The sequence below is a fragment of the Malania oleifera genome, chromosome 4, assembly GCF_029873635.1.
Source record: "Malania oleifera isolate guangnan ecotype guangnan chromosome 4, ASM2987363v1, whole genome shotgun sequence".
NCBI lineage: Eukaryota > Viridiplantae > Streptophyta > Magnoliopsida > Santalales > Ximeniaceae > Malania > Malania oleifera.
The window spans coordinates 87,610,330-87,636,103 of NC_080420.1; the positions used below are offsets into that span (position 1 = coordinate 87,610,330).

The window sequence follows — 25,774 nt, forward strand, 5'->3', positions numbered from 1 at the left end:
TATATTATTAATAATAATAAAGTTTCTTAAGGACAAAAATACCCACCATTAACACAACCTAATTACTAAAATAACAACTTCTCTTCTAACAGGAGAGAATTGGATGTGTCTAGAATTGGTGGATGATATGTTGGCTTAAAAGCTTTGGTAGGAGTGGAGATGGCTCAGGCTTTTGGAGAAGTAGGACTTTCACAATTTTGTGGGTATTAGGTAGGAACAAAATGCACATTTTTACAGGGAAGAAGATATGTTCTTTGCTTTAGGACAGGATCCACTATTTAGCTTCACATTGGTCTTTTGCAGCAATATGTTTTAAAGGGGTGTGCTTCTCAAACATACAAAGCAAATGACAAGCTGTGTTATTTTGATTGTGGTTTTTTTTTTTTTTTTTGTACTCTTTTTATATGGAGGATTTCGTATTCTCCATTATGTACATTCTTTCCACTTTCTTATTTAATGAATATCCTCTTCTTTTATCAAAGTATTAAAATAAAAAAATAAAACTACAATGCTATCTATTGATTCATTAGGTTCCATGTCCAAAAACCTAGAAAAATACATTTAAATATTATTGCTCCTAATGGGCCTAGCCTTTTAATACCAGGTCCTAGACTAAGTCTTGGGAAACCAAACTCCAAGATTACTCAAATGAGGGTTTTGTTTCTTCCTGTTAGATTACCATTTTACCTAAAAGCTTAAGCAGTTAGGTTGTGAGCCAACAATGTATACTAGGCCTTAACACTACCCCGCAGATGCTGCCCGCCAGCACATGGAGAGAGAAGCAAACAATAAATAACACCCATTATAGGGAATAAAAAAATTCTCAACAAACAAATAATAAATGTGGGCAACAAGATTAGAATCCAGAACATCCTTGTAACAAGCTCTGATACCATGTCAGATTACCAATTTACCTAAAAGCTTAAGTTGTTAGGTTGTGGGCCAACAATGTCTATTAGGCCCTTACACTTCCAAAATTCAATAGTAACACCATGAGTTTTTTAAAAGGAATTCTATTGGATATATGACATCTAGTTAACTTAGGTTACTCTGAAAACCTTTACTTAGACCGGAATTAAATAACATTGCATATATCCTTGTTATTAAAGTTTAATTTTTCCTTCCTACCACTCCATTTTCTTGTGGTGTACATGTAGCAAAATGAACTATGCCTACATATGCACAAAACAATTAAATATTATATTTACCTCCATTTCCATCTTAGAAGGATGATTGTTTTACTTACTCTAGAAAAGCTTGTGTATGCATATGTTGAATTGTTAGTGTCAAATAGCTGCACCATGTGTTGTTGTGGCTGTTATATTGTAGAATTTGAGCAAGTAAGGATTGTGTCTCCCTTGGGTGAAAGGCCCTAAACCTCCAGAGGGTATTTCCGTGTTAAGTGGTGGCTGGCCAAGCTAGAATTTGGCATTTGTTGGTATTTCAGCATTAAGCACTGGTTGCCCGAGCTGGAAATTGGCACTTGTTCGAGATAAACTGTGCACTTAGTTGGGATAGTGCAGCCACGTTGAAAAAAAATATATGATGGGGATCAACATGCTTTGACTATCTCCTTTGCCGATATGGTGACACATGGACGACCTCCCAATGTCCACTATTACTCATAATTGTTTTGTAGGTACACATGGAATTACTTGAAAATCATCTACCTTTTGATGGAAGCCTTTTGAAGACTTTATTATTTGTGGATGCATTCTTGAAGATAATATTCTATGTTGGACGTTATATTTTGCATGGACATTTAATTTGGACTTGGACATTTATGGACTCATGGATTGAAATTTTGAAGACTTAGATATTTAGTCTTGAAGTCTATTAGGTGCATGAAGACCTAAGTCAAATGTTGAAGCAAGATCAAGCCCAAGACCCATGTGGGCCCCACACGGTTTTATGCTCCAATAGGCCACACGATTTTGGCCTCCATTTTGGCACATGTTTGAATCTCCAATTTGAGTTGTAATAGTTTAAGACAACTGAGCATGAGTGTGTGTCTAGTAAGTTGGAAAGCATTAATTGTGTTAGGATTTAGTGAGAGTGTTTAATGTTTTGTCTCCCATGCTTGTGTGGGAGTTGTGAGAATGTTTAATGTTTTGTCTCCCATGTTAGTCTTTATATTCTTCTCTTTGTAAGAACTCTAGGGCAACCTATTTTTTGAATATTAAAAAAGAAAACTCCATTGTTGAAGCTTGAAGCTTTGTCCAATCTTGTGATTGCGTAGCGTGAGACTGCAGCCGCTACACCGTTCTCGCCGAAGATCAAGTGGTGAGAGACCACTCTATCCAACATCACCACCCCATCACCCCCTCCCCTCTATCACCCACACGCCTCCCCCTTATACACCCCCACACGGCCTCCTCTCCCTACACCCCCATAGCTACTTTCATCTTGGTGTTTCAAAGCTTGTTCGAAGGACTTCCGGTGTGGTCTAAACTCGTGTTGAAAAACATCAAATCATCCAACAATTCTCTTGGGTAAATTCGTTACTTATCTTGAATCCTTGCTTTATTGTGAGAACCATTGCTTGAAACCTAGAATCCCATATTATAGGAGCCCACTTGAATCCTTAGATTTCAATATTTTCACTTACTAATATCAATCGTAAGAATATTGCATTGTTAACGTAGAACTTTCATTCTTGAATTTTGAAATAACATCTTTCCGCATAAAAACTTGATTCCTTGATAAAGGAACACTTAGGACTTAATTTCTGGATAAAATCATACACCTTTTCAAAAATCCTACGACATGTGAATTGTAGCATAATTTATGATGTTTATGTTTGGTTGATTGAATTCTTAAATTAAAGTGTTTACGTGTATGTGCTTACTTGAGGGTTGACCGTAGGACTAGGCCGACCATACCCATCCTACATCAATATATATATATATATATATATATATATATGTGTGTGTGTGTGTGTGAATGCATGCTATTTGGATGTTTTACCAGGGTAAATTTAGACGAACAGATTGCGTAGAATAAAGAGTGTGTCCTGCATGTTGCTTTGAATAAAGAGTGCGTTCATGCACCTTATGGTTATGCATGCATGTATAAAATCAAGTGTTAAGTATTGAAATCCTTATTTAATAAGGAAGAATTAAGAATGTCTACTGAGCTTGTGGTTGCTCACCCTATTCCTTGATAATTTCAGGTTTCAACTGAAGGAGAGCTCCACTTATTAAGTTTTCCAAGAGACTGCCATTTTTGACATGTATTACAAGTTGGCAGGAAGAAAATGGGAATACTAAGCATGTATTCGGTTGGCAATTATGTATGTAGACTAAGAAGTGCGAAAAATGTTGCATGTAAAGTACAGCCCAATGAAAAGAGCTTGTCACTAAATGTAAAACATTTTATTTGCTTTATGAAATAGATATATATCTATATATCTTGTGTTTTCAACAAATATTCACTTTTAATTGTTTTCTAACTTGTTTTCAAATGGCAGTTTAGAAAAATAAATTCTTGCCTAGGCCTAGTGCCTCCATCAAATTTTAGATGGAATCACAGCCGGCCATGTGCCAAAAAAAAAAAATAATACCAAAGACATGACACGTTTTGTCTATACAAATATAGAGTTGTGCGTGGTTTTGGAAAGCTCAACAAAAGATCCAATTATTTTGAAAATTTTCCTTCAGCAACTCCTCTCCCTCAAAAGCTCTCCTATTTGAAAAATGAGGAGAGATTAAAAATGATTTTTATCCTTCTGAAATGTACACTCCCTCCAAACTATAATTCATCTTCAATTGAATCAGCAATCAGCCAATAAACTCCCAAGTTCCAAACACTGAGTGATACAAATCTGATAAATGCCTTGTCCAAAAACAATGTGGCAAAAAATGGTTTAACAGTTTCACATTTTTCATCATGCTTTTGCACATAAAACACCTCTTCTCTAGAATCTTTCCCCTTTTATAGATTTCAATAGTAAAAATTTCCCACAAGGTTTCTAGGGCCAAAAAAAAAAAAAAAAGCCACAGTTGACCAAGCCAATAAAATAAAAAACTTTCTAAAAATAATTCAATAAAAATGTTTTCTATTGCGTTAAATTATCTCTCCACGTGCTGTCAGTTGCATATGCAGGGGAGTGTTAAAGTTTGATATACATTGTTGGCCCAAACCTAATAGGTTAAGCTTTTAGGCAAAGTGGAAATCTAACTAAATCAAAAGAATTTAGCATCAAGAGATCTTGGTGGAAGATAAGGAGGCCTTTGAAGGCCAGAAGGTGTCTGGTTTGGGATAAAGCAGTTGTTCTGCAGCATACCTTTAGTCTATGATTTGCTCAAGATACTCTGTGTAACAAGGGAATTATTGTCAAAGCTGCTATGTTTTCTGCAGGAATTCTATTGAAGAAGCTGCTACTCTCTTTTTTTCCCCTGAGCGTTTTGAAGCACGGTTGATTTGGGTGACAGTGCTTGCTTGGTTAGGTATTAGCAGGAGTATTGCTGGGTTGGCTACAAAAGAGAATAGGATGGAGGTTAACTGCAGGGGAAGATAGGTGGTTCAGCGGCTAAGCTTAAAACTGGGTTTTCTGAAGAACTATAAGATTTTTAGGAATAACTATCAAGGAAGATCTGGGATTTCTATCAAAAATGAAGTGCTTGCCAAAATTTAATGTTAATTTTGTGCAGTGTAGGATTTTTTTTTTTTTAATAGTAAAAGAAGAACTTCATTATAGAATGAGAATATACAGCTAGGAGAATAAGACATCTCCTTAACATAGTCTGGAAAATCCAGATAAAAAACACTCCAACAAATAACACCGCACTGAATATCAGAAAAGCTCACCCCCTTAAAATCCCCTAGCCCCACACACCAAAAAGAAGCCAAATAATGTATCTTTTCCCAAACCGGAAACAGAAACAACTTCTTCCCTTGAAAAAGACGCACATTACACTCCTTCCACAGCCCCCAAAATACTGCAAAAAATCATATTTCCAGAGCTCTGCCATTTCCTTTTTCCTGCCAAACCAGCAAAACACACTACCAAGAAGTCCTCCACTGTCTCAACTCATCCAACATTCGCCTAAAATACCAAATAACTTAAACAATAGTCACATTGTCACAATGAATGAACAAATGCGATTATGATTTTGAACAATTAAAACAAAGAACACAGATGTCTGGAGATATAGGCTTCAAAAGTATCCTAGCTTGTAGCAACTTATTGGTATTAATTCTATCAAGCACAACCAACCAAATAAAACCCTTGATTTTAAAGGGGACTTTGGCCTTTCAAATGGAACTATTGAGAGGAAACGGCAAATTAGATCTATTCAAAAAATCACAAAAAGATTTGCAAGAGTATAACCCCCGAAGGATCCAAAGAACAAGACCACCTATCCTCCTCTAAAGAAAAACGATGGTTATTCAACAAGACTAGCAAAGAGGATAGCTCTACCATCGCCTTATCGTTTAACAACCTATGAAAGTGGAAATCCCAAGAAGGCAACGTGCCACCTCAATGTATAACAAAAGAAGAAATGGAACCAACCTGCCCTGAGCTCAGGTGAAAAATGCATGGAAAAGAGGTGCATAAATCTACATTCCCCAACCAAGGGTCTTTCCAAAAATGGATATTACTGCCTCTTCCCATTAAAATTTAATATGGGAATGAAGAAGGAATAATTCTGAGAGATAGCTTTCCACGAACTCTCTAAAGAACATCTAAATCTCAAATTGGTATCCCACCCATTATCGTCTAATCCATACTTTTAACAACTAAATGCCACAAGGAAGAATTCTCTAGCAGAAACTGCCAAAGTGATTTAGCCAAAAGAGTTGCGTCTTTAGACACCAAATTTCCAATACCCAAACCACCCTCTCATTTAGACCTACTTGCCACTCCCAAACTTACCAAATGATCCCTAAAACACCCCACCTCCGATCACAAGAAATCCCTCATAATCTCCTCAAATCTTATTAGCAAGTAGCAACCCCTACCAGGATTACCATAAAGACAAGCCTGGATAAGCTTTATTCTACCACCAAGAGAAAACGAGCGCTCCGCCCATCCAACCTCTTGGAAACCTTTCCACTATAGGATCCCAAAAGCTAGCAGATCTAGGGTAACCCACCAAAGGAACCCCAAGATAGGACAGCTGTCAATCCAAAACACTACACCCCACCTTTGCAAACAACTCCTTAACACTCTTAATATGTTGATACCGCTCTTCCCCATAATAATCTTAAGCCCAGATACCTTCTTGAAAGTGTAAAGAAGACTCAAAATATTCATAAAGGAGGGTTTATGATCCTCTAAAAAGAAGATAGTATCATCAAAAATTTGAAGGTGCGACACCATGACTCCCTTTCTCCCCACCTCCAGCCCTTCCACTAAACCTCTAACCACAGCTCTATCCACCATCCAACTCAAAGTATCAGCCACTAAAACAAGCAAAAACAGGGAAAGAGTGTCACCTTGCCTAATTCCTCTTGTAGCCTTATACCAAGATTTAGACTCGCCATTCACTAAAACTGAGTAGCTCACATTATGCAAACAGCCTCTAATCCAACGCTTCCATCTCTCACCAAACCCCTTCCTCTCAATCTTAGCTAAGTTATACGTTATACATAGGAAGTATGAATAGATATGGGAGCAGTTTAATAGGTTGGTTTGTACCCTTTTTATGCTGTTTCTTCTTTGTCCTAATAAATTGATTATGGTAATACTCAACCAACGCATAGGTGCAACCAAGTTAGGAAACTCCTTTTCTTGTGGGGCCCATATGGCATTACAAAAAATAATTTTGATCATTGACTTGAAAATTCATCTCTTTCTTAACATGATAATCAATTTTTTACCCTACCCAACAATGAGTGGACCTTAATCAGTAGGGTACAAATTTTACTTCTATTTTGAGATTTATTTAATATTTTAAAGATACTCTGAGTTCGACAACATTGATTGAAGAGCATCCAAGAGCCCAAATTAAGCAGGCACAAGATGAACTTTTAATCCAATGGTTGAGATCAATTTTTTGTAGCTTCATGTGAGCCCTATAAAAATGAATCACAAAACTAGGTGAAACATAGGTTAAGCATTACTTTTTTGTATCTGTGTGCACGCCTGTGTGCACATTCCAAAAGTGCATATTATTCACACACTCTTCAACTTTAACTTCTATCGACTAGGATTCCAAAAGAAAGGGCGAAAAAGAAACATATAGAAGAGCAATCCAAGCAGCTCCCTCAGTATGCCTCTTCATGGGAACTGAAGTTCTATTCAAGTCGAGCTCAAACAACTACTCAACTTTTTGCAAGATCTAATAGTTCAATTAAATCAAAGTCCCATAGAGAGCAAAAGAAGGAGAAAAAAAAAACAGACAAATATGAAGACATTTATCCTAACAACAAAATTGATAATTTCTCTCCACGAAACCAATCCAAATCATCCATTATTTAAACCTCTCTGATAGTCATCCAAAAAATATGAAAAATTATTATGATAAAAAAAAAAAGGCTTAACCCAAATTTATATGAGCCATAGGTAAACTGCAAATTAAATACAGCCAACAAAAAGTCAAAAACTTCTGCAATCGTACCAGGGAAAGAGACAACAGGAAATACAGTCAACGCCTCGTATCTTCACCATTTTTTAAATTAAGTTCTCTCCCCATCAGCTGCTACAAAACTTCTAGAAATGAGCACCTCTATGACGTATGATAGGTAGTAGATGAAAGGTATAGTCACAATTTAATTGTTAATTTCAACAATTGAAACTTATGTAGCATGATCACTTCTATAAAGATGCTTTGCTAAAATCAGACACTGACAAGCTTCAAACATGTCTCTAACACCCCTTGAACAGTCTACAATCTTAGTGTAATTTAGTTTCTGACATTTATTTACACTTCCCTACACTATTAGGCAAACAAATGACAAATTAAGACATGAATTATTTTTTATTTTAAACTTTTCCAATAATTTTAGGGACATCTCATAACACTAGCTATAAGAACTTTTATCAACCTCCTTTGGGTTCTTAATTCTATCACTTATCTCCTCAACTACAGTCTAATCAATTGTAAATCTGGTGATTAAAAAGCAATAAAGCAAGAACATAGCATTAACAATATTATGATAAAAAGCAATTTTTTCTCCAATTCAAATTCAAAAGAAACTCAACAGAACATTTTGGACAGTTATTTACTAAATTTAATAAAGAATAAAACTGAAGTGATGAATTTTTTTTTAATTTTAAAATTGTGAAATTACCTTGCATCATTATATTCAACATTAAGTTATGATATCTTTCTGATAATTTTGTCAGAAAAATGTGTAAAATATTAACATAAAAGTTTCTTAAGTCCTCTCAATTCATGAAAATTTAGAGGCCGGATTAGTTGAAAATTTGATAAAAGATTAATTAGTCCTCTAAGCTAGCAAGAAAGAGACACCTAAAACATTTATCACCTCAAATCTCCTCTGGTTTCTTTTCCTAGAATATGTTACAAAGAAGCAAGGAAGAATGATCCTATTGCCATCTCATATTAATGATCCCCAAAGGCGCCAAGATGGCACTACCAAAGCCATTTACTTCGATGATTAGTGGAGGCAGCAGTTGAGTTGGCAAACAAAACAAGGAGTCAATACATAATCCAGTCCTCAAAACTCCAAACAAGGGAAATCCATAAAAATGCTGTCTCTAACACACCACAAGAGCAGCTCATCTGGCATCCATAATCATCAAAGATCCTCCCATTCAGCTCTTACATAATACGTCAGATAGTGGGCAAAAATGCACTATTCCACTAGCAAGTTTGACCTTTTTTTTTGGTTTGAAAAAGAACCTTTTTTTTTTCACAGTAAGAAGCTTTATTGAGATTAGCAAGGAGAAAAAATACAGTAAAGGAGGACAAGAAGTCCTCAAACATAAAAGGAGAAAAATAAAATGAGAACCAGCATCATCTTAACAATGCCACCAGTCACAGTTAATGTCCTGAAAACAGTAGCGCTTAAAACAGCCTGCCCTGCAAGCCCAAAGTGAGGCCAAATGCTGCAATCTGTCCCAAAAAGATCCCTTGACAGCCTCTTTCCAGAAAATATTCTAGCATTCATTTCCAACCAAATTCTCCATAAAACAGCACAAAGGGCACACCTCAGCCTCCCAACATCCTTACCTTCCCAAAACCAACAAAAGAAGTACATAAGATCACGAATATCGAGCATACCCACAATTCACCAAGAACTCTAAACAGTATGTTCCACAACCCCTTGCAAATGAGCGGAGGAAAAACAAATGACGAGCATCCTCAAAGCTATTCCTCCACATGTGACACATATCTAGAGACAAAGCTTTAGAATGCCTCCAACTCCAGAACAAATTGTTGGGCTTAACTCTATTAATGCCTTTATCTTAGAAGGAACTTTAGCATCCCATGTTCCCCAGAAAAGAGGAAAAGACATGTCAGCCTTAACTAATGCGAGAAGAAATATTTACATGAATAATCCCGCATATGAATCCAAATTCCAAATTCTAGCATCACTCATATTGGAGAAATAAAAACCCTCCAGCACTTCTTACTCTCCATCATTCAAATCCCTTCTAAAATGAAATTCCCAAGAAAAAGGAAAAGAATCCCTCCCAAGAATGAGAAAGGAAAAATCAAATCATTACAGCAAGAATAAAATGATACTTTTGAGGAAAGGAATAGGTCCATGCAACTTTCCCCACCCAAACATCTTCCCAAAATCAAACACAACTGCCTCTACCCAAATGGATCTTAGTACGATAAGAGGAAGGAAGAAAGGTAAACATGTGATATGAACCTCTAAGGAATCTTTGAGGAATTTCTAGAACCCACATTTGCATCCCACCCATTCTCTTGTATCCAAATTTACGTTTTATAATTTTATGCCAAAGGGAATTTACCTCCACAGGAAACCACCACAACCATTTAGCCATAAGGGCTTTGATTTTAGACACCAAACAATCAAGACCTGGCCCTCCCTCCTCCAACCAACACACTACCTCCCACTTAACTAAATGATCCATATTCTCACCTACACCTGCCCAAGAAAACCCTCCTACCCTCTCAAGCTTTTGGGGTACCTTTCCTTGAATCCTAAAATGAGATAAAAAGTACAGAGAAGTAGTAGACAAGCTGGCCTGTTTAAGAGCAACTCTACCCCCTACAGAGAATAATGCACCTTTCCCCTCCTAAAAGGGCTCCTAAATAGGTTAAAGACCACTCTAAAACCTCACACCCAGCTAGGGGGGCTAATTCCAAAATCCTCTCAGATCTAAGATTAACTGCCCCTTTCCCAAGTTAATTCAAGACCAAAGACCCTCTCAAAAATGTGCAACATAGTGAGGGAGTTTATAGATGAATCAACACGGTCATATACTAAATAATGGAGTCATCAGAAAACTGTGAATGTGGATCTACCACCTCCTCCCTATCCACCTTAATACCCCTACAAAAAAAAACAAAAATAAAATAAAAAATAAAAAACAAAATAAAAAATCAACCCTATATATCATTCTGCTCAATGCGTCCACTGCAAGAACGTAGAAAAACAAGGCTAGTGGACCCCTTGCCTAGCCCCCCCAGATGATCTAAACCACTCTTTAGGCTGCCATTAGTTACTTCTGAAAAGGAAGCACTAGATTAGACCTGGCAAAGTGAATCAGATAATCTGTGGCAGATTAGAGGGATAATTGAAACAAATTACAATTCATATTCAACTCAACTAAGTGACAGATTTATGGCATTTCGCATCAGATAATCCATGACAGATGGTGGATAATCCGTCATTCTGAATAATAATATTTTTCTTTACAAATTTATTCCATAGCATAATAATTGAAGTTGTGTTTTAATTAATAACTTGGAAAACATTTAACAATCAAGCACAAAAGTAAAAACTTTTCCAATAATTTAATAATTCTGTAGTCATATATTCATGCAAGTAAAACCATAGGCATAGAAGTATAGATTGGGAGTCGGGACTGGTGAATGGTGCCAATGCAGTGGCGTGAGTGTCGTGATTCCTGTGCCATCCCCTTCACTAGTGTGTGATGTCTAGCAGCTTGGTACAAGTACTGTCATGGTGTAACAGTCTTCGGCCCAACTCCGATGAGGTATTGTCTGCTTTGGCTCACTGGCCTCACGGGTTTGTCACTTTGTCCTATAAAAGGTGCCTCACATAGTGGGCTTATAAGCCCTAGATCTCCCTAGTACACATCAAATGTGGGACCGTGACATGCTCTCATGTCCAATTTTTGATGCCCTCGTCAAAGTGGCTTACACCACTTATTCAAATCCAAAATAGCACCTATGGGTCCATAAGAAATGTATTGAATCGATTCCTTTTTATGAATAGATATGATCGCAACTTCAAATATGGAATTCAAAGGGATCAAATAGGAAATGATATTCTAAATCATGGAACTATAATGAAATATACGATCAACCAACATTTCTTGAATTTGAAAAAGAGTCAAAATAAATGGTTTCCTCTGATTTTTATTTCTCGAACCATAGGTGTAAGTCACTCTAACAAGGGCGTCAAAGATCGGAGGGGAGAGCCTATCACAGTCCCACACCGGATGTGTACTAGGGAGATCTTGGGCTTATAAGGATGGTTTTAGGCTCCGAATATGTAAAACACCTTTTATAGGACAAACCCGTGAGGCCAATGAGCCAAAGTGGACAATACCTCACCAAAGTTGGGCCCAAGAATGTTACACATGGCCTATGGAGAATGAAGAATGAAGGTTAAATTTTAGTTTTAACTTATTTTTCCTTTTCAAGTTTCAAAAATTGCAAAGCAATGTAGATTACAAAGCATCAATGTAGATGAGATAAGTTTGTTGGGCTTTAGTCATCTCAGAGTTTAGGGCCCTCAAGCTTCACCTCTTGGCACTATGGGCATCTTACATGATTGGTTGCCAATTGAGCTTGGGAGTTAGGACTTGGACCAAGTAAAAGATTATAGCGTAAGCTTAATATCCAACTTTTTCACAACAGATTGGATATAAGTCGATTTAGGCAAATCAGATTTAGTTTTGATCAACTGATTTTTATCATTTTGCTAGGTCTACACTAGATGAGCAACCTCTTATCCAATTCCTCCACATATCTCTGAACTCTTATCATAGGACTTCTCAAAATATAAACTGCACATATCCTTCAATTTTTTCCTTTTCTTTTTTTAATGACGAACATCCTCTGCCACCTCATAAACCACTAATAGCATCCACAATATCACTCCTGCTCACTAAGGGTGGAATCCAATCTATTAGCAAATACCTTAGCAATGATCAATAGATATTAAACTAATAAGCCAAAAATATAACACCTTAGTTGACCTATTTCTTCTTTTAAAGGCTAAGGTGATAAATGCAAAATTCACATTCTTTCCCACATTTCCATTACCATGAAACTCATGAAATAACCTCATTAAACCCTCCTAGAGAAAATCTATGTTAAAACCATCCAATCCAAGAGCCTTATCCCTCTTAAAGCTAACCTACTAGAATTTTATGGATTGCATAGTCAATTTCTTATAAAACCTAGATTAAAATGAACGTAAAATGTTTTGGAGTATTAGGCTAGGCCAATAATCGTTAATGATCATGTATGGTATTGTGCCACTGTATTGATGAAAAGTGTGGGCCTTATAGGAAAGGTGGCCCATGGCGCCAAGAACCAAGCTTGTTTAGGGCACACTTGCCTGTGACCTTTTGTTTGTTTACATTGGGTGGGTAACCATCATGTAAATGCTAGCGTAGGTGTTATTCTAATGCCTTAGTAAAAACAAGGAGTCAACTCCTTAGTCACATTAATGCTAAAGTGAGAATGGTGTGTTATGGGAGAGTGAGTATTCATTAATCAATGTATAATTCACTAGGTTTTGTAAACCTTGCTACACACTATTAGATTGCCACTTTACCTAAATGCTTAAGCTATTAAATAGTGGGCCAACAATGTATATCAAGCTTTAGCACTCCTCGACTTGTGCAGCCCAATAGCACATGGAGAAATAAACAAATGAAAGAAAAAACACCCATTACAAGACTAGAACCTAGGACCTCCTAGAAAGCATGGCTTAAGACCATGTTAGATTGCCACTTTACCTAAAAGCCTAATATGTTAGGTTGTGGGCCAACAATGTAAACCAAGCTTTAGCACACACGTTGCTTATGAAGTGCTCATAAGAATTGCAATGCTCTACAAGTTTATCGCTTGACTAATGTTACATTCACGTTTGCTTACTACTGCTTACTTCGTAACGCTTGTGAATTTGTTCTTGCAATCAACTTGCAATTCACTTTCTAGCTAAGCTTGTGTTCTACAACTAGTACCATACAGCCCTTTACACAGTGTAGAATGTTCAGCCTATGACATGTAGGTAGGGCACCATGCCATATAAACACAAGGAGAAGGTCCCTACCCTCATCCTAATGTTATTGTGGCTACCTATAAGCCACAACTAGAGAAGACAAAAGAGGAAAGTTCACTCTTGGCACACGAACACTCTCAAGACAAAAAAAAAAAAACATCAATGTAGCATCAATGAATTCATTTGCACAAGGTACTAGGAACATAATTGTGAACTAATGTATGCATTTATTTTCTATGTATTCTCGTGCTCCATGCTTATGGTTTGAGATTGAATGTTAAGAATTAGGAAATAAATTTCTCCATAAGATCCCCACCCCCAACAAACGCAATGTATCTTTTTTTATTTTTTGGATAAAAGAAATATATAGAGAGAAAAAAAGGTGCAATGGACAGCGGCAAAAGTCCACCTGTTAGCCTTAGTGGCTACATAATCCTAATTGTCATATTTTGATGATAATGACCCATTAGTGATTCTAAGTTACACTAATCTTTGCACATCAAGTTAGTACAGGTACAACATGAAGATATTGGATCAAATGCAAAGATCAAGTGAACATTTAAGTAGAAAAGACCAAAGCAGACACTCACTCAGAAGAACTCAAGCACAACCAACTAAAGCAAATGTAAAGTCATAATGTAAATGGGAAGTGCTTGAGGTAGGAATCGATTGTAACTCTTGTAGTTCTGATTCGCACAAGTTTATTTAGCAAGAGTTGAGCAATTGCATGAGCATGCTAGCATATAGGATATCACCAAACTATTAGATCAAAACTTAATGAGTTTTCAAATGCATTTCATAAAGAATATCCTATAATCAAATGAATTTTCACAAGGGACAAGTTTTAAACTATCTTAGTATTATTATCTTTCAGATACTTGGTCTCGGATAAGTTTAAACCAAGATTAAGCACCCAAGTAAAGAAATAGGGCAAACCGTTGACGGTTTGGCCAGGTGCTTCAACGGTTTCAGGCAGTAAGTTAAATGGAATTTGGCCTGAGTGAAACCGTCCACGGTTTGAGCAAACCATCAACGGTTTGGGGGAATCCATCGACGGTTTGCGTCAAGATTCTAAACCTAACAGCCATAAACGGCTGGTTTTCAAAGTATTTAATTGTTTAAATGCCCAATGGCTATATAACGGCTAGTTCGTCCATTTGCCTATAAATATAAGCTACTAGTTATAAATATATACTTTTGACATTTAGTGAATATCAATCTTGCATTTAGTGCTTCATTTATTGCTCAAAAATCTCTCTTGCTCTTTATACTTGTGAAGATTCATAACTAGAGAGATTAGTGGGAGGCTTTGAGTTGTAATAGGCTCATAGAAGGAGCATCATTTGTATCAACCACATTTCCTCTACTTCCATTTGTTGTAAAAGGGCTCTTCATGAACCGATTTTGAGGGGTTCTTGGTAAACCGTTGCTGTAAGGCTCTTGGTGAGCTAAAGGGGATTTGTTCCCCAATTGTGTAAAGGCTTCTCCATCCTTGAAGGAGATTGGTTAGTGGATTTTGGAAACCTTGAGTGTCTCAAGGCGTGGACGTAGGCAAGAGGCCGAAGCACGTTAAATCCAGTGTTAAGCTTCTCTCCCTTATATCTCTTATATTTATTGTGTTATTCATTTTGCTTATATTGTGATTTAATTGCTTGTATCTTGCCAAGTCTTTTTATTTTGTAGAATAGAATAATAATCCGCAAAAGAGTCTATTTACCCCCCCCCCCCTCTCTAGACACAACTCTAGGGCCAACACCACCAATTAAAAAACAAAAAACACACTGAAGTGAAAAAGGAAAAAAACAAAAAACAAAACCAAAAAAAAAAAAAAAAACCAAAACAAAAGAGATCACAAAATTAAAACCATATTAACCAAAGAAACCCCTTTTCAAACCCTTCCCATCACAACTAACCAAACTCTTCAAATTTGCTAATTCCCTTGGACCCTTCATTTTTTGACTTTTGCCACCATCCATACGCACTTCATTTCCTCCAATACCACTCATCTTTAAATTCATTTTTCTACACAATCTTGATTTGCTAACTCCTTCTCAGGAATCTCCTCCATCAATGTAGGCAGAACTCCATCCTTACATTGTAAATTATTAGTCAACCCATCATTATCAAAAATAGAAACTCCCTCCAACCCTTCCAACAGGAGTGGATGAACATAAGATAAATCCCCTAGTTCATCACAAGAATAAAAAACACACACGTATTGTTCTCAAATCTCGTCCAACAACAACCCCCCAACACAGTCAAACTCATTGACATCATCACTTTCTGAATCTGAAAGGTCCCCCCATTTCTATATTTCCTATGCTTTACTAGCCCCATTAATAAATCCTTATTTTCTTAGCATGAAGGTCTTCCACAATACCAAACTCTCCTTTTGAATCTCTCCTTTATAACTTTCGCATTGACTCACCAAAATTTTCTCTCTAATCTTCAAATACCTTCCTTAACTCAGTACTCATATGCCTTCTGATAATCCGATGCTTATGAAACATTAGATCCACACCCCCCTCCCAAAAATAAAAAAACCCCAGCTTCTTATCTTGGAGAGTGAGAGAATGGGTATGAACTCCATTAACAGAGTGTAGAAATTCCAACTTCCTATACTCATCTTCCAACACCTAGGAGCAAAAATTGGGCCTACCCATTATCAAGAACCAGCAAGGATGTGTTTGGGTCACCAGTTCCCTAAGAATTGGTCTAATTACAATTGTGACCCTTCTGCAAGAAGCCCACGTTAAGAGAACCTCCCTTCAAATCCCAAGACAAGCTCAGGTCGCACCAAGACAAGCCCAGGTCATACTTTCTTAAGCATTGGGCCTATTCAAATAAGTGGCCCAATTTATACAAAAAAGAAGCTCCCCCTTTTTCAATTACTTGGGCCAGGACCAAAATGAGGAGCATATATCCAAGCCCAATTCTTTTCACAACCTCCTCCCTAACTGCAACCCTAGCCCTCTATGAGATTCGCAGCTCCATTTAGAACCCCAGGTACCTTCACATTATGGTCGATCTACTCTGATTGCTTTGCAATGGTATTTGTCTTTGAAGCCCCATGTTCCTTCAGTTGCATCACACCTCCATACCGATAGCACAGCTCTTCTCTCCCAACCATCACACCCTAATTTATGGACTGAACTTGGTTAAATACGTCCTTTGTCTAAACCTTTTTTGCCTTCCAGCACCACCTGTCTCCACGATCTATGACATGAGGAGCTATCTATGCCTACACCTCCAAACTCTTTATGAAATTCCTTAGCTAACTTGCAAAAATCATTCGCAAAGCTTCACCACCATCACTTTTTGTGCCACCACGAGTAATCACTAAAAATTTCTTACCTTTCCACCTTAGTCCTACATCCAAGTACTTTCCCACCTTCATCCACCTAATCGACATTCAATATTGTGTAATTCTCACTTGAACACTTCGATATCCCCTCCCCATCTGACTAAAAACAAACAACCCATTTGCAAACCAAATTAATACCTCCTTAGAAAACCTAACCCACCTATTATGACAAACATTATTCTCGACCACAAGCAAAGAAGAGATCTCCTTGACCTTGTCCAATTGTAGATCGAAGGATCCTCCTTCAATCTCAATTGATCACTTCAACATAGCCTACGGCATGAGATTCCATAGAACCATTTGCACAAGAGAGAGAGAGGGTGGGAGAGACATGACTTAAGTTTACAAGCAATGAAACAACCTAAACTCTTAAGATTATATTTGGTTCATGGAATATCCACTACTAGGAGTAGAACAGTCATTATATAAGGAAAGAATATCTACTATAATCATAAAGCAAATAACAATGCAAAAGTTTTTATTAATTCATAACATGAAATAGACAAGAAATAATTATTCCCAAATTTGACCATGGGGATGTCCATTCCTATCTTAATTCATGCTTGATGGAGTAAGACAAGATTTTGGAAATGATTTTTTTTTTTTCTAAATCATTAATCTACATATAAATTTATTACATATTCATCTTGTCCCATTCTATTCTAGCCCTTGGAATACATTCCACAAACTGAACGAAGCCTAAGATGTCTTATCATCTGGGTATACTCCTAAGAATGTCAAGGATTTTCCTATGAATATAAACCTTTTGCAAAATTTTACCCAACAATCTCATGTTTCCAAAACATTTTCAATTATTAGCTAAGAATGGGAACTTCAAATCATGCAATTTGGCAAGAGGATAAAAGTATGACGGAAAGGTCTAATTCCAGGACAACATATTCAGAAATTTCTCGAATGCCTTCTAAAATGCTCTGGGCTAAGTAGCTAAATGATTTTCTTTACCCCAGGGCAACGAAAATATTCATGTAAAGACTAGGCATTTGTAGGCACTGCATGGAATAATATATTTAGCTAGACACTTAGACATATTATGATGAAAACAAAGGGTCTCCTTCCCTTTCTTAATTCAAATACAAGAAATCAACAACTTAAGAGATATCTAAACTACAAAACTAAGAAAATATTTGTGCAACTAGTGTGCACATTCAGCTTAAAAATCAAACTAGATAAACTGTTTAATATAATGTTTACAATATAGTTGTTTGCTATATGCTATGGCCTTTATCAATGGTTTCATCTAAAGATATAATAAAGTAGATGGCATCCTTCCATAAAATATTTAGTGAAAATCCCAAAGTAGGTTACGAGCACTAACAAATTATTTTTTTCAAAAAATCAATTTGTGTTCATATGTGTATATATTTGAGTTATTTTAGATGTGTAAACCAAACTTACAAGCAATAAATATTACAGAAAACATGCTCACGAACACACCAATACAAAGAGCAACTAAAAGATTATACATCTCAACACTAAACAAGAATTCAAAATCATTACTACAGCAATTAAAATGAATAGTAATTACCTGATTTTCTAAGCCAGGAAAGTATGGCAAAGAAACAGGACTTCCATGAGACTTGAACCTGAAAGAGGGGCCTACGTTACTGCACCTAGTCCCATCTCCAGAAGAAGTCACTGGATTCAGCATCGACTTTTCATGGTGGAGAGGGGATAATGGGAAAGTGCCAGTGGTCGGAGATGGCTGTGCCTGAACAAATAAAAGTACAAACTTATATAAAACATAAATAGAACAGAAAAAGGATTCTGTAGACCACATGAAGTTCTGAGAAAGTAATAGATGCATAAGACAAGAAAGAAATACAATGAGCCTGTTTAAAATACGTTAATTTGTCAGTTGAGTGCCTGAACAATCTGAGTGCCCAAGATATAAAAATTAAAATAAACTGCTATTGTTCAACTCTGTTACTTTAAAATGTTCTTTTTAAAATAAGTAGCATAAATCATACTCAAAAAGGCACCATATGAGCGCCACCTGTGTGCAGAATAGAGACTGGGAAACTAAAATGACCCCTTACTCTGAGTACTCTACCAGGAAATGAAAAAGAAGACTGTTAGAAGAGAATATGTAATTTTATTTACTAGGTTTTGTTAATAGGGGGTATTTTAACCTTAAGACTTTATTATTATAATAATATATAAGAGAGCAGAACAGGAGCCGTTCGTAGACTCCAGGAAACTGCTGCCCAACTTTTCCTCTTTCTCTTCTTCTCGGCTTCCATTCTCTTCTTATCGTCTTGTCTCCTCCATCTCTAACTTTACAACATGGGATCAGAGCATGGATCTCCTTCAAATCTGATTTATCTGAATTGAGTTTCATACCCAGTTTTTCTTTTTCTTTTTTTTTCTTATCCTACCATAATCAATCCTGAAAACTGATTTTCAGGTTGGTATGAGAGTCATTTAAGAACACCCTTCCTCTTGGTTAGGTTGTGCAGCATTCTTGGTAGGTAGCTGTGTGTTTTCATGGTGACTTGCTGATGTGGAGTCAGTTATACTCTGTTTCTACTATGCTGCTGTTGCTCTTCCTCTGTTCCACGGGCTTCTATCAGTTGTACTCTAGTTGTGGTTTACAGATGATGCTGTTTTGATGTCATGCGTCCATGATTGATTGCTAGCAATCTTGTACCAATTTCTGGTTGGTTCAGATTGGTTTTTCAAGACTTATTTTCTGTTCTTGCCCACATTCAATTCCAGCTGCTGCAGGTTGTTTAATAAATGCCTGCAGTACTTTGCTGGGGTCTGCCTTGTTCTTTGTGGTTAAGTAATTCCTTCTAGGGTATTGGAAGCTCAGTTCTATAGTCATAGCTGCCTCTTGAAGTTCAGGGTTTTGGAAGGTCTGAAGCATTGTAAGTTCTGGTTTTTTTTCTTGAGGTCCTGAAAGTTCTGTTTCTTGTGCTATTGTGTGCTGCCTGATTTCTTCAAAGGCTCCTCCTCACAATAGTTCAGCCATGGATATTACCTCTAACTGTAGTAGGGGAAGTTTTGGAGGACAAGGGCAAGGCTTGGACTGTGGTCGTGGCAGTGATTGTGTGTTAGAACAAGGAACTTGTCATGGCAAGTCTCACATTTGTATATATTGTGGCAAGGAAAATCATACTGTTGATCACTGTTGGGACCTCCTTGGGAAATCTACTTGGGCCAATAAGTCTCTTGTGAAGGGCAAATCTACTATTGACACTTCAAATACAACTAGCCACTCGAATAGGGAGTTTAATACATCATTTACCATGTCCTGAGAGGAGTTTAACAATCTTTTTTGCATGGTTCAAAAACTCCAAACTCAATCTTTTGCATCTCGTGCTACTGTGGCCCATTGCGGTACAATTGGGCTTCTTGCCTCTTCATCCTCGTCACCTTGGGTTATCAATTGTGCTGTTTCCTCCCATATGACAGGTGGTTCTAATCTGTTTGAGTCCTTGAACCCCACTACTTTACACACTAAGGTTACTCTTGCTGATGGTTCGATTACATTGGTTTCAAATTCTGACAATATTCTTTCAGTTCCTTCTATTCCTCTTCCGTTTGTGTTATATGTGCCTAAGTCTCATAATTGTTCAGTGACCTTCTTTCCTAGTCATTGTGTTATTTAGGATCCCTAGACGAAGATGAGGATTGGTGGAGGGCATGAGAGTATGGCATGTACTATTTCAATGGTGGTCATGTCCAATCCTTATTCTCTGGAAATCCTCCAACTATGCTCCTATCCGTATTTAGCCACAATCACAGTTTCACGACTCCCAAAAATTCTCCTCCGATGAAAACAGCCAAATCCATCAGGCATATTCTTAAAAAAGACAAGATTTTTGATAGCCAAGAGCAACAATTTCTGAATTTACCAGCTGATACATATAAACAATTCACTTGAATAGTTCCATTGCTCCATGGAAATTTTTTTGAGTATTCCACTGTCTCTTTGCTAACTTCACATGAGATTAGGAAAGGGACTGAAATAATGGCATATTGTTTAAAGTAATTTTGATTAGAGTTAATCATCCTCCCTTCGAGACAAAAACCGTACAAGTCTTCCCTCAAATCTCTCCACAACAGAATCCTAGATGCCTCTCCTTGTACTCTCCTAGTCTCCCTTCCAAAGGTGAATCAGGTAAATCCAATTTAAGAGAATGGCAAGCATCCAATTCCACACCCTAGGGCCTAATATGTTTATTGTCCATAAGCTTTCCTCTAAACCTATGGCTATGTCCCTTGTGAGTAAGATATTACTTTCCACTATATCCAAATTTAGAGAATGCATCTCAAATGCAAGTACACAAGCCATGGATACAGGTGAAGGATTTGGTATGAAAAATGCAAGATAAAGACTTATGCTTTGTCCAAAGATAACCACCCAAACACTCGAGCAACCAAGAAGGGTCAAAGTCACATGTCACATTCTATTGACATCTAACAAGCTAGAGGGTTCAAAGTTCCCATGCTATTTTTATATACAAGATCCCACTAGGCGTTCTCCCCCACAAGCACAGGCTACTTTTGTGGTTCATGAGCTGGAACCACAAATAGTATGCAAAGCTACACCCTCTTAGTACTCTAAGCATAATAATTAACTTTCTACAAAGTAGCTTCAAGTGTTCGTTATCAAAAGAATGGCTACAAACATAATTTTAATTTTTTTATAAAAATGAAGATATATCAAGAAAGGGAGAGAATATATAACATGGGCAAGGATATGAAGTCCTCAAAAAGAAAACAGGAAAACAAAAGCAAAAAAAATAAAAAATTGTAATTAGAAAGAAAATTATAGAAAAAAATAAAAAATAAATTTAAAATTGACCAAGATAACCCCTCTCTAAGCCCTTACCATCATAAATGCATAATTCACTGAACACTTCAAATTTGAAAATTCTTTCTAACCCTTCTTCATCTTAGATTTTCCACCATCAAGCCAAACCTCATTTCCTTCATCACCAAACAAATCGAATGCCCAATTTATCCAACAAAATTTGAGCTTGAAAGTCTTTCTCAAGAATTTACCTATACCATCATTTTCAAAACTATTTGTTTGTGTGTGTGTGTGTGTGTGTGTGTCTGTATGTATGTATAAAGCTTGGGGCACAAGTTTGTTCTAAAAGAGAAGAATATTCACTGTCCTTTTGCTTCAATCCATTTCTTGCATTTCACGCTCAAAACTAATGTTACATATTTGCAATTATATCCAAACCTAAAGATTAGAAGTTCAAATCACAAAAACACTCTCTAAGCATGAACATAAGACTACATACATCATGCCTTCACCAAGCCCCCAATGGCATAGGAGTTTGGTGCACTTGGTTTACATATTCTCCCAATTCAAGTCTAATTTAGCAGAACAAAAATCAGAAACATATAAAAGAAGAAAGGCACCATTTGCCCAAAATACAAACGCTACAATTTTGGTGCTCAATCCACACTTAGGCTGATATCAAATAACCACACAAACCCAAAGAAAGATAAGCACCAAGTAATCAGTGTCTTTTTTCCTTCACAAACAATTGTTTCTTTTTCCTCATTTCTATTCTCAAAGACCAAAAGCCCCAAACATTTGGATATCCAAGAACAAAAACTATATAATACAGCAGCTGATGTAAAAATACACAAAATCCATTTCTATTGAAAAATGAGACAATAGAGTAAATATGCATCACAGTTCTCACAAGAGAACTCATAATATCCATACTGTAACCGTCATCATGTTTGCAATCATTCGGTTACAAATAAGAGGCAATAGTAAAAAAAAATATTTAAGGAGATTCATTACTATTACTCAAATTGAAGCGCAAGTACTAAAGATTCATTACTACAAATTACTAGCATCAAATATCAAGCAACGTCTCTGTACAAATTAACACCAGAGACAAATTAACTTTTCAGTTTCAACAAATCAAATTTTACAGTATACACACACACACACATATACTAAGAAAAAAAAGGCTATAGAGAAGGGATCTACGAAGTCACCTGAGAATTTGGAAGCATAATGGGTGAGTCTAGCAGCGTCGAGGGACTAATACCAGGGGGAATGGTAAGGTATGGTGATCGAGCAGCTGGAGAAGCCAGGGGACTAGTAGCCCGAAACCGGGCTGTGTTAATCCTTGCAGCATTGAACCCACACTTCGCTGCCCTTCTCTCTGCAATGCTACCTCCCGTCCTGACACCCGGAACATCCGGAACCATACCAGGGCCACCCTGTTCAAACTTTTTATCAACATTTACAGAAGAATGATCATCTTCATCGTCAGCTCTCTCAACCATCAGAGACTCGGACAAAGACTTCGAATCGGAATCCACCGATACAAACGACGAAGAAAAATCCCTAGGGCTGGAAACAAGGGTTTGCCAGTCATCAAATGACTCACCATTCTCCCCCCTCTCCGACATCGTAAACGACTTCACGCATGAATAAATTCATCATCAAACAACCCCACTTCCTTTGCAGCTCAAAGATCGACTAGTGTGATCCCCAGAGCATGAATTTGAAGCACTAGGGTTTGAATTCGAGTTTGAGCTCCGACAACAGTTAAGCCGAACCAAATCAAACACGGCAGGCGCGAACTGCAGATTCTCATTCAACACGAACTAATATCATCACAAATTAAAGCTCCGGCGAGGCCGACATTCAAAGATGCTCTCCATTTCCTGCAATGATCAAAAGCAAGAAACAGAGAGAGAGAGAGAGAGAGAGAGAGAGAGAGAGAATTCGATGATGGAAGAGAGATCGGAACAGAAAAGGAGAGAACAGTTGTGGATGGATGATCCTCCTTGAGGTAGCGAGTGATTTGGTTCACCGGGAGACCGATCTTCAGCTGAATTTCATAATCAATCTATTATTATTTTAATCCCATCTAATAATCTAAATTTTCAAAATTCATTGCCTCGTTAATTATTATTAAGCCTCCCAGAGTGCCACATGTCAAATCTAACACCACAACTCACATAAATGACCGCCTAAATTTCAGGAAACTGTTGGGTGTGAGAGAAACTTAGCCCACATGTTTTTATAGAGTTTTCCTACATACTTGCATTTTGTTGCACCGGATCAAAGTTCAATTATACATATCTCCGATTTTTATTCTCATTTCTAACCAACAATTCTGTGTTTAAAACATTTCTTTTTTTAATAACTTCAGAACTCCAGCCACCGACTAACCCTTTGGAACCCAATGCGACACCAAATCCCAATGGGCAGCTACCTTCCCCTTATGCATCATCCAAGTAAATCCCAATGCGGCCACGGCTTCCAGGCACTAGTTGGACATTCATCAAATCCAAGCCTACGACCCATCTCACCTTACCATCCACAGGGCACGAGCTACTCCGCATCAACTGCTGGCTCCGCAAGTGTATCAACTAGAAATCATTATTTTACTTACAAGATTTAAAATTTGTATCATACTATAAAAAGTACTTATTTTTTATTTTTTATTTTTTTATCTCGTGCCACCACTAGAGCATGACACCTTTTGTTATTCATTCATTTATTATTAGCAACTTATATAAATTTTAGAAAATTAGAAAATAAGTTATCTTTTAAAATCTAAAATAAAAAATAAAAATTATTTTGCACATTTCAACAAACTCTTTATTTTCTACTTTTAAATATGAATTTTGAAAATTTTTAAATTAAATTAAATTTTTTTATATTTTAAAAAATATATAAAAAGTATTTTCCATAGTTAAACAAATCATAATTTTTATACCATTCAAAAAAAAAATTAATGATAATAATAACAATTGAGTTATAAATTTATTATAATTTTAAGGAATTATTAATTGAATGTTTGATGTGACCCATCCAAGCCTTTCTTCTCTAGCTATTGTGTTTTGGTTCAAACTTCAGAACCAACATTTTAGTACAAAAATCAAACAAACATTCTCATAGGCAAAGATCGAGTGGACATTCAAGAAGGAAAGATTAAAGTAGGCAATCAATCGAAAGAAATCAAGCACAACTATCAAAGCAATTGTAAAGTCATATGTATAATAGGGAATGTTTGAGATAATATTTATTATAACTCTTGTAGTTATGATTCGGACAAATTTATTTAGCAAGAGTTGAGCAAATTACATGTGCATACTAGTTTATAAGAACATATAGGATTTCACTAAGTCATAAGTTTGATACTCATGGTTTTCAAAGGCAAAACAAAGAGTTTGACAAAAATATCTTATATTCAAATGTATTTTTATGTAGGAGCTTTTTGCACACTTAGAAGCATTGTTAGAACACAAAAAAACTTAACAAACTTAGTGCATTTAAACACTTAGGTTCGGAGAATGATTTCAGAAATTATATTGACGATTTTCAAATGTTAAACATTATATTGTTATATAAACATATGTTAGCCACACATTATTTTAATATATTATTTCTTCCCTTACAGAGATGTGTCTCACCCGAATATAAAAATATCTTTTTCAGGACCTCCTCGAGATCGAGCTTAGAGAGCTCGAGATTTATAGCATTTTTGGAAGATATAAGAAAAAGGGTATAAACATTTTAATGATATTTTTGGAAATGTAAATATTTTATGTTGTATGTTGACCTTATAGGTCACACCCGATTTTGATAATCATAAATACTTTAGTATTTGATAACTTTCAAGTTTGTGTACAGGTTTATATTAGCAAATCAATTGATGTCACATGACGACTTGAAGAAAACAAAAACCCTAAAGCTTTCTCATTATTATACTTTATATTATTGCCTTATTCGGGTCTATAATAGTAACATAGGGCAAAGGTCTGTAATAATCTGCATTGCATACATGTAGGAACTTATAAGCTCAAGACCTTAGAGAGACCTTAGGGTCGGTTGACCGACTCTGGATTTTTACGGTAGGATAGAAAGACCTTAAATCCCTAAACAAATGCACAAATAGTCCCCAATATCACTTATAATATTAGGAAAATTAATTGGAACAAAAAATTGGACTTAATTGAAAATCTAGAGAGAGGTCAGGCGACCGAACCTATGGCGTTCAAAACGCCTCAAGTGCCAGAACC

General features: G+C 36.5%; 1 protein-coding gene across 1 annotated transcript in view; it reads right to left on the minus strand.

Moving 5' to 3' along the window:
- LOC131154508 (WRKY transcription factor SUSIBA2-like) overlaps nucleotides 1-23,767 on the minus strand; it is a 37,533-nt gene extending 13,766 nt beyond the window's left edge. Inside the window, exons 1-2 of the mRNA XM_058107319.1 lie at nucleotides 22,730-23,767; nucleotides 18,282-18,464 (exon numbers count right to left, since the gene is read on the minus strand). Coding sequence (XP_057963302.1) covers nucleotides 18,282-18,464; nucleotides 22,730-23,149 — 603 coding nt within the window. The 5' untranslated portion in view covers nucleotides 23,150-23,767. The remainder of the gene's footprint in view (nucleotides 1-18,281; nucleotides 18,465-22,729) is intronic.
- Between the last annotated feature and the right edge of the window lie 2,007 nt (nucleotides 23,768-25,774).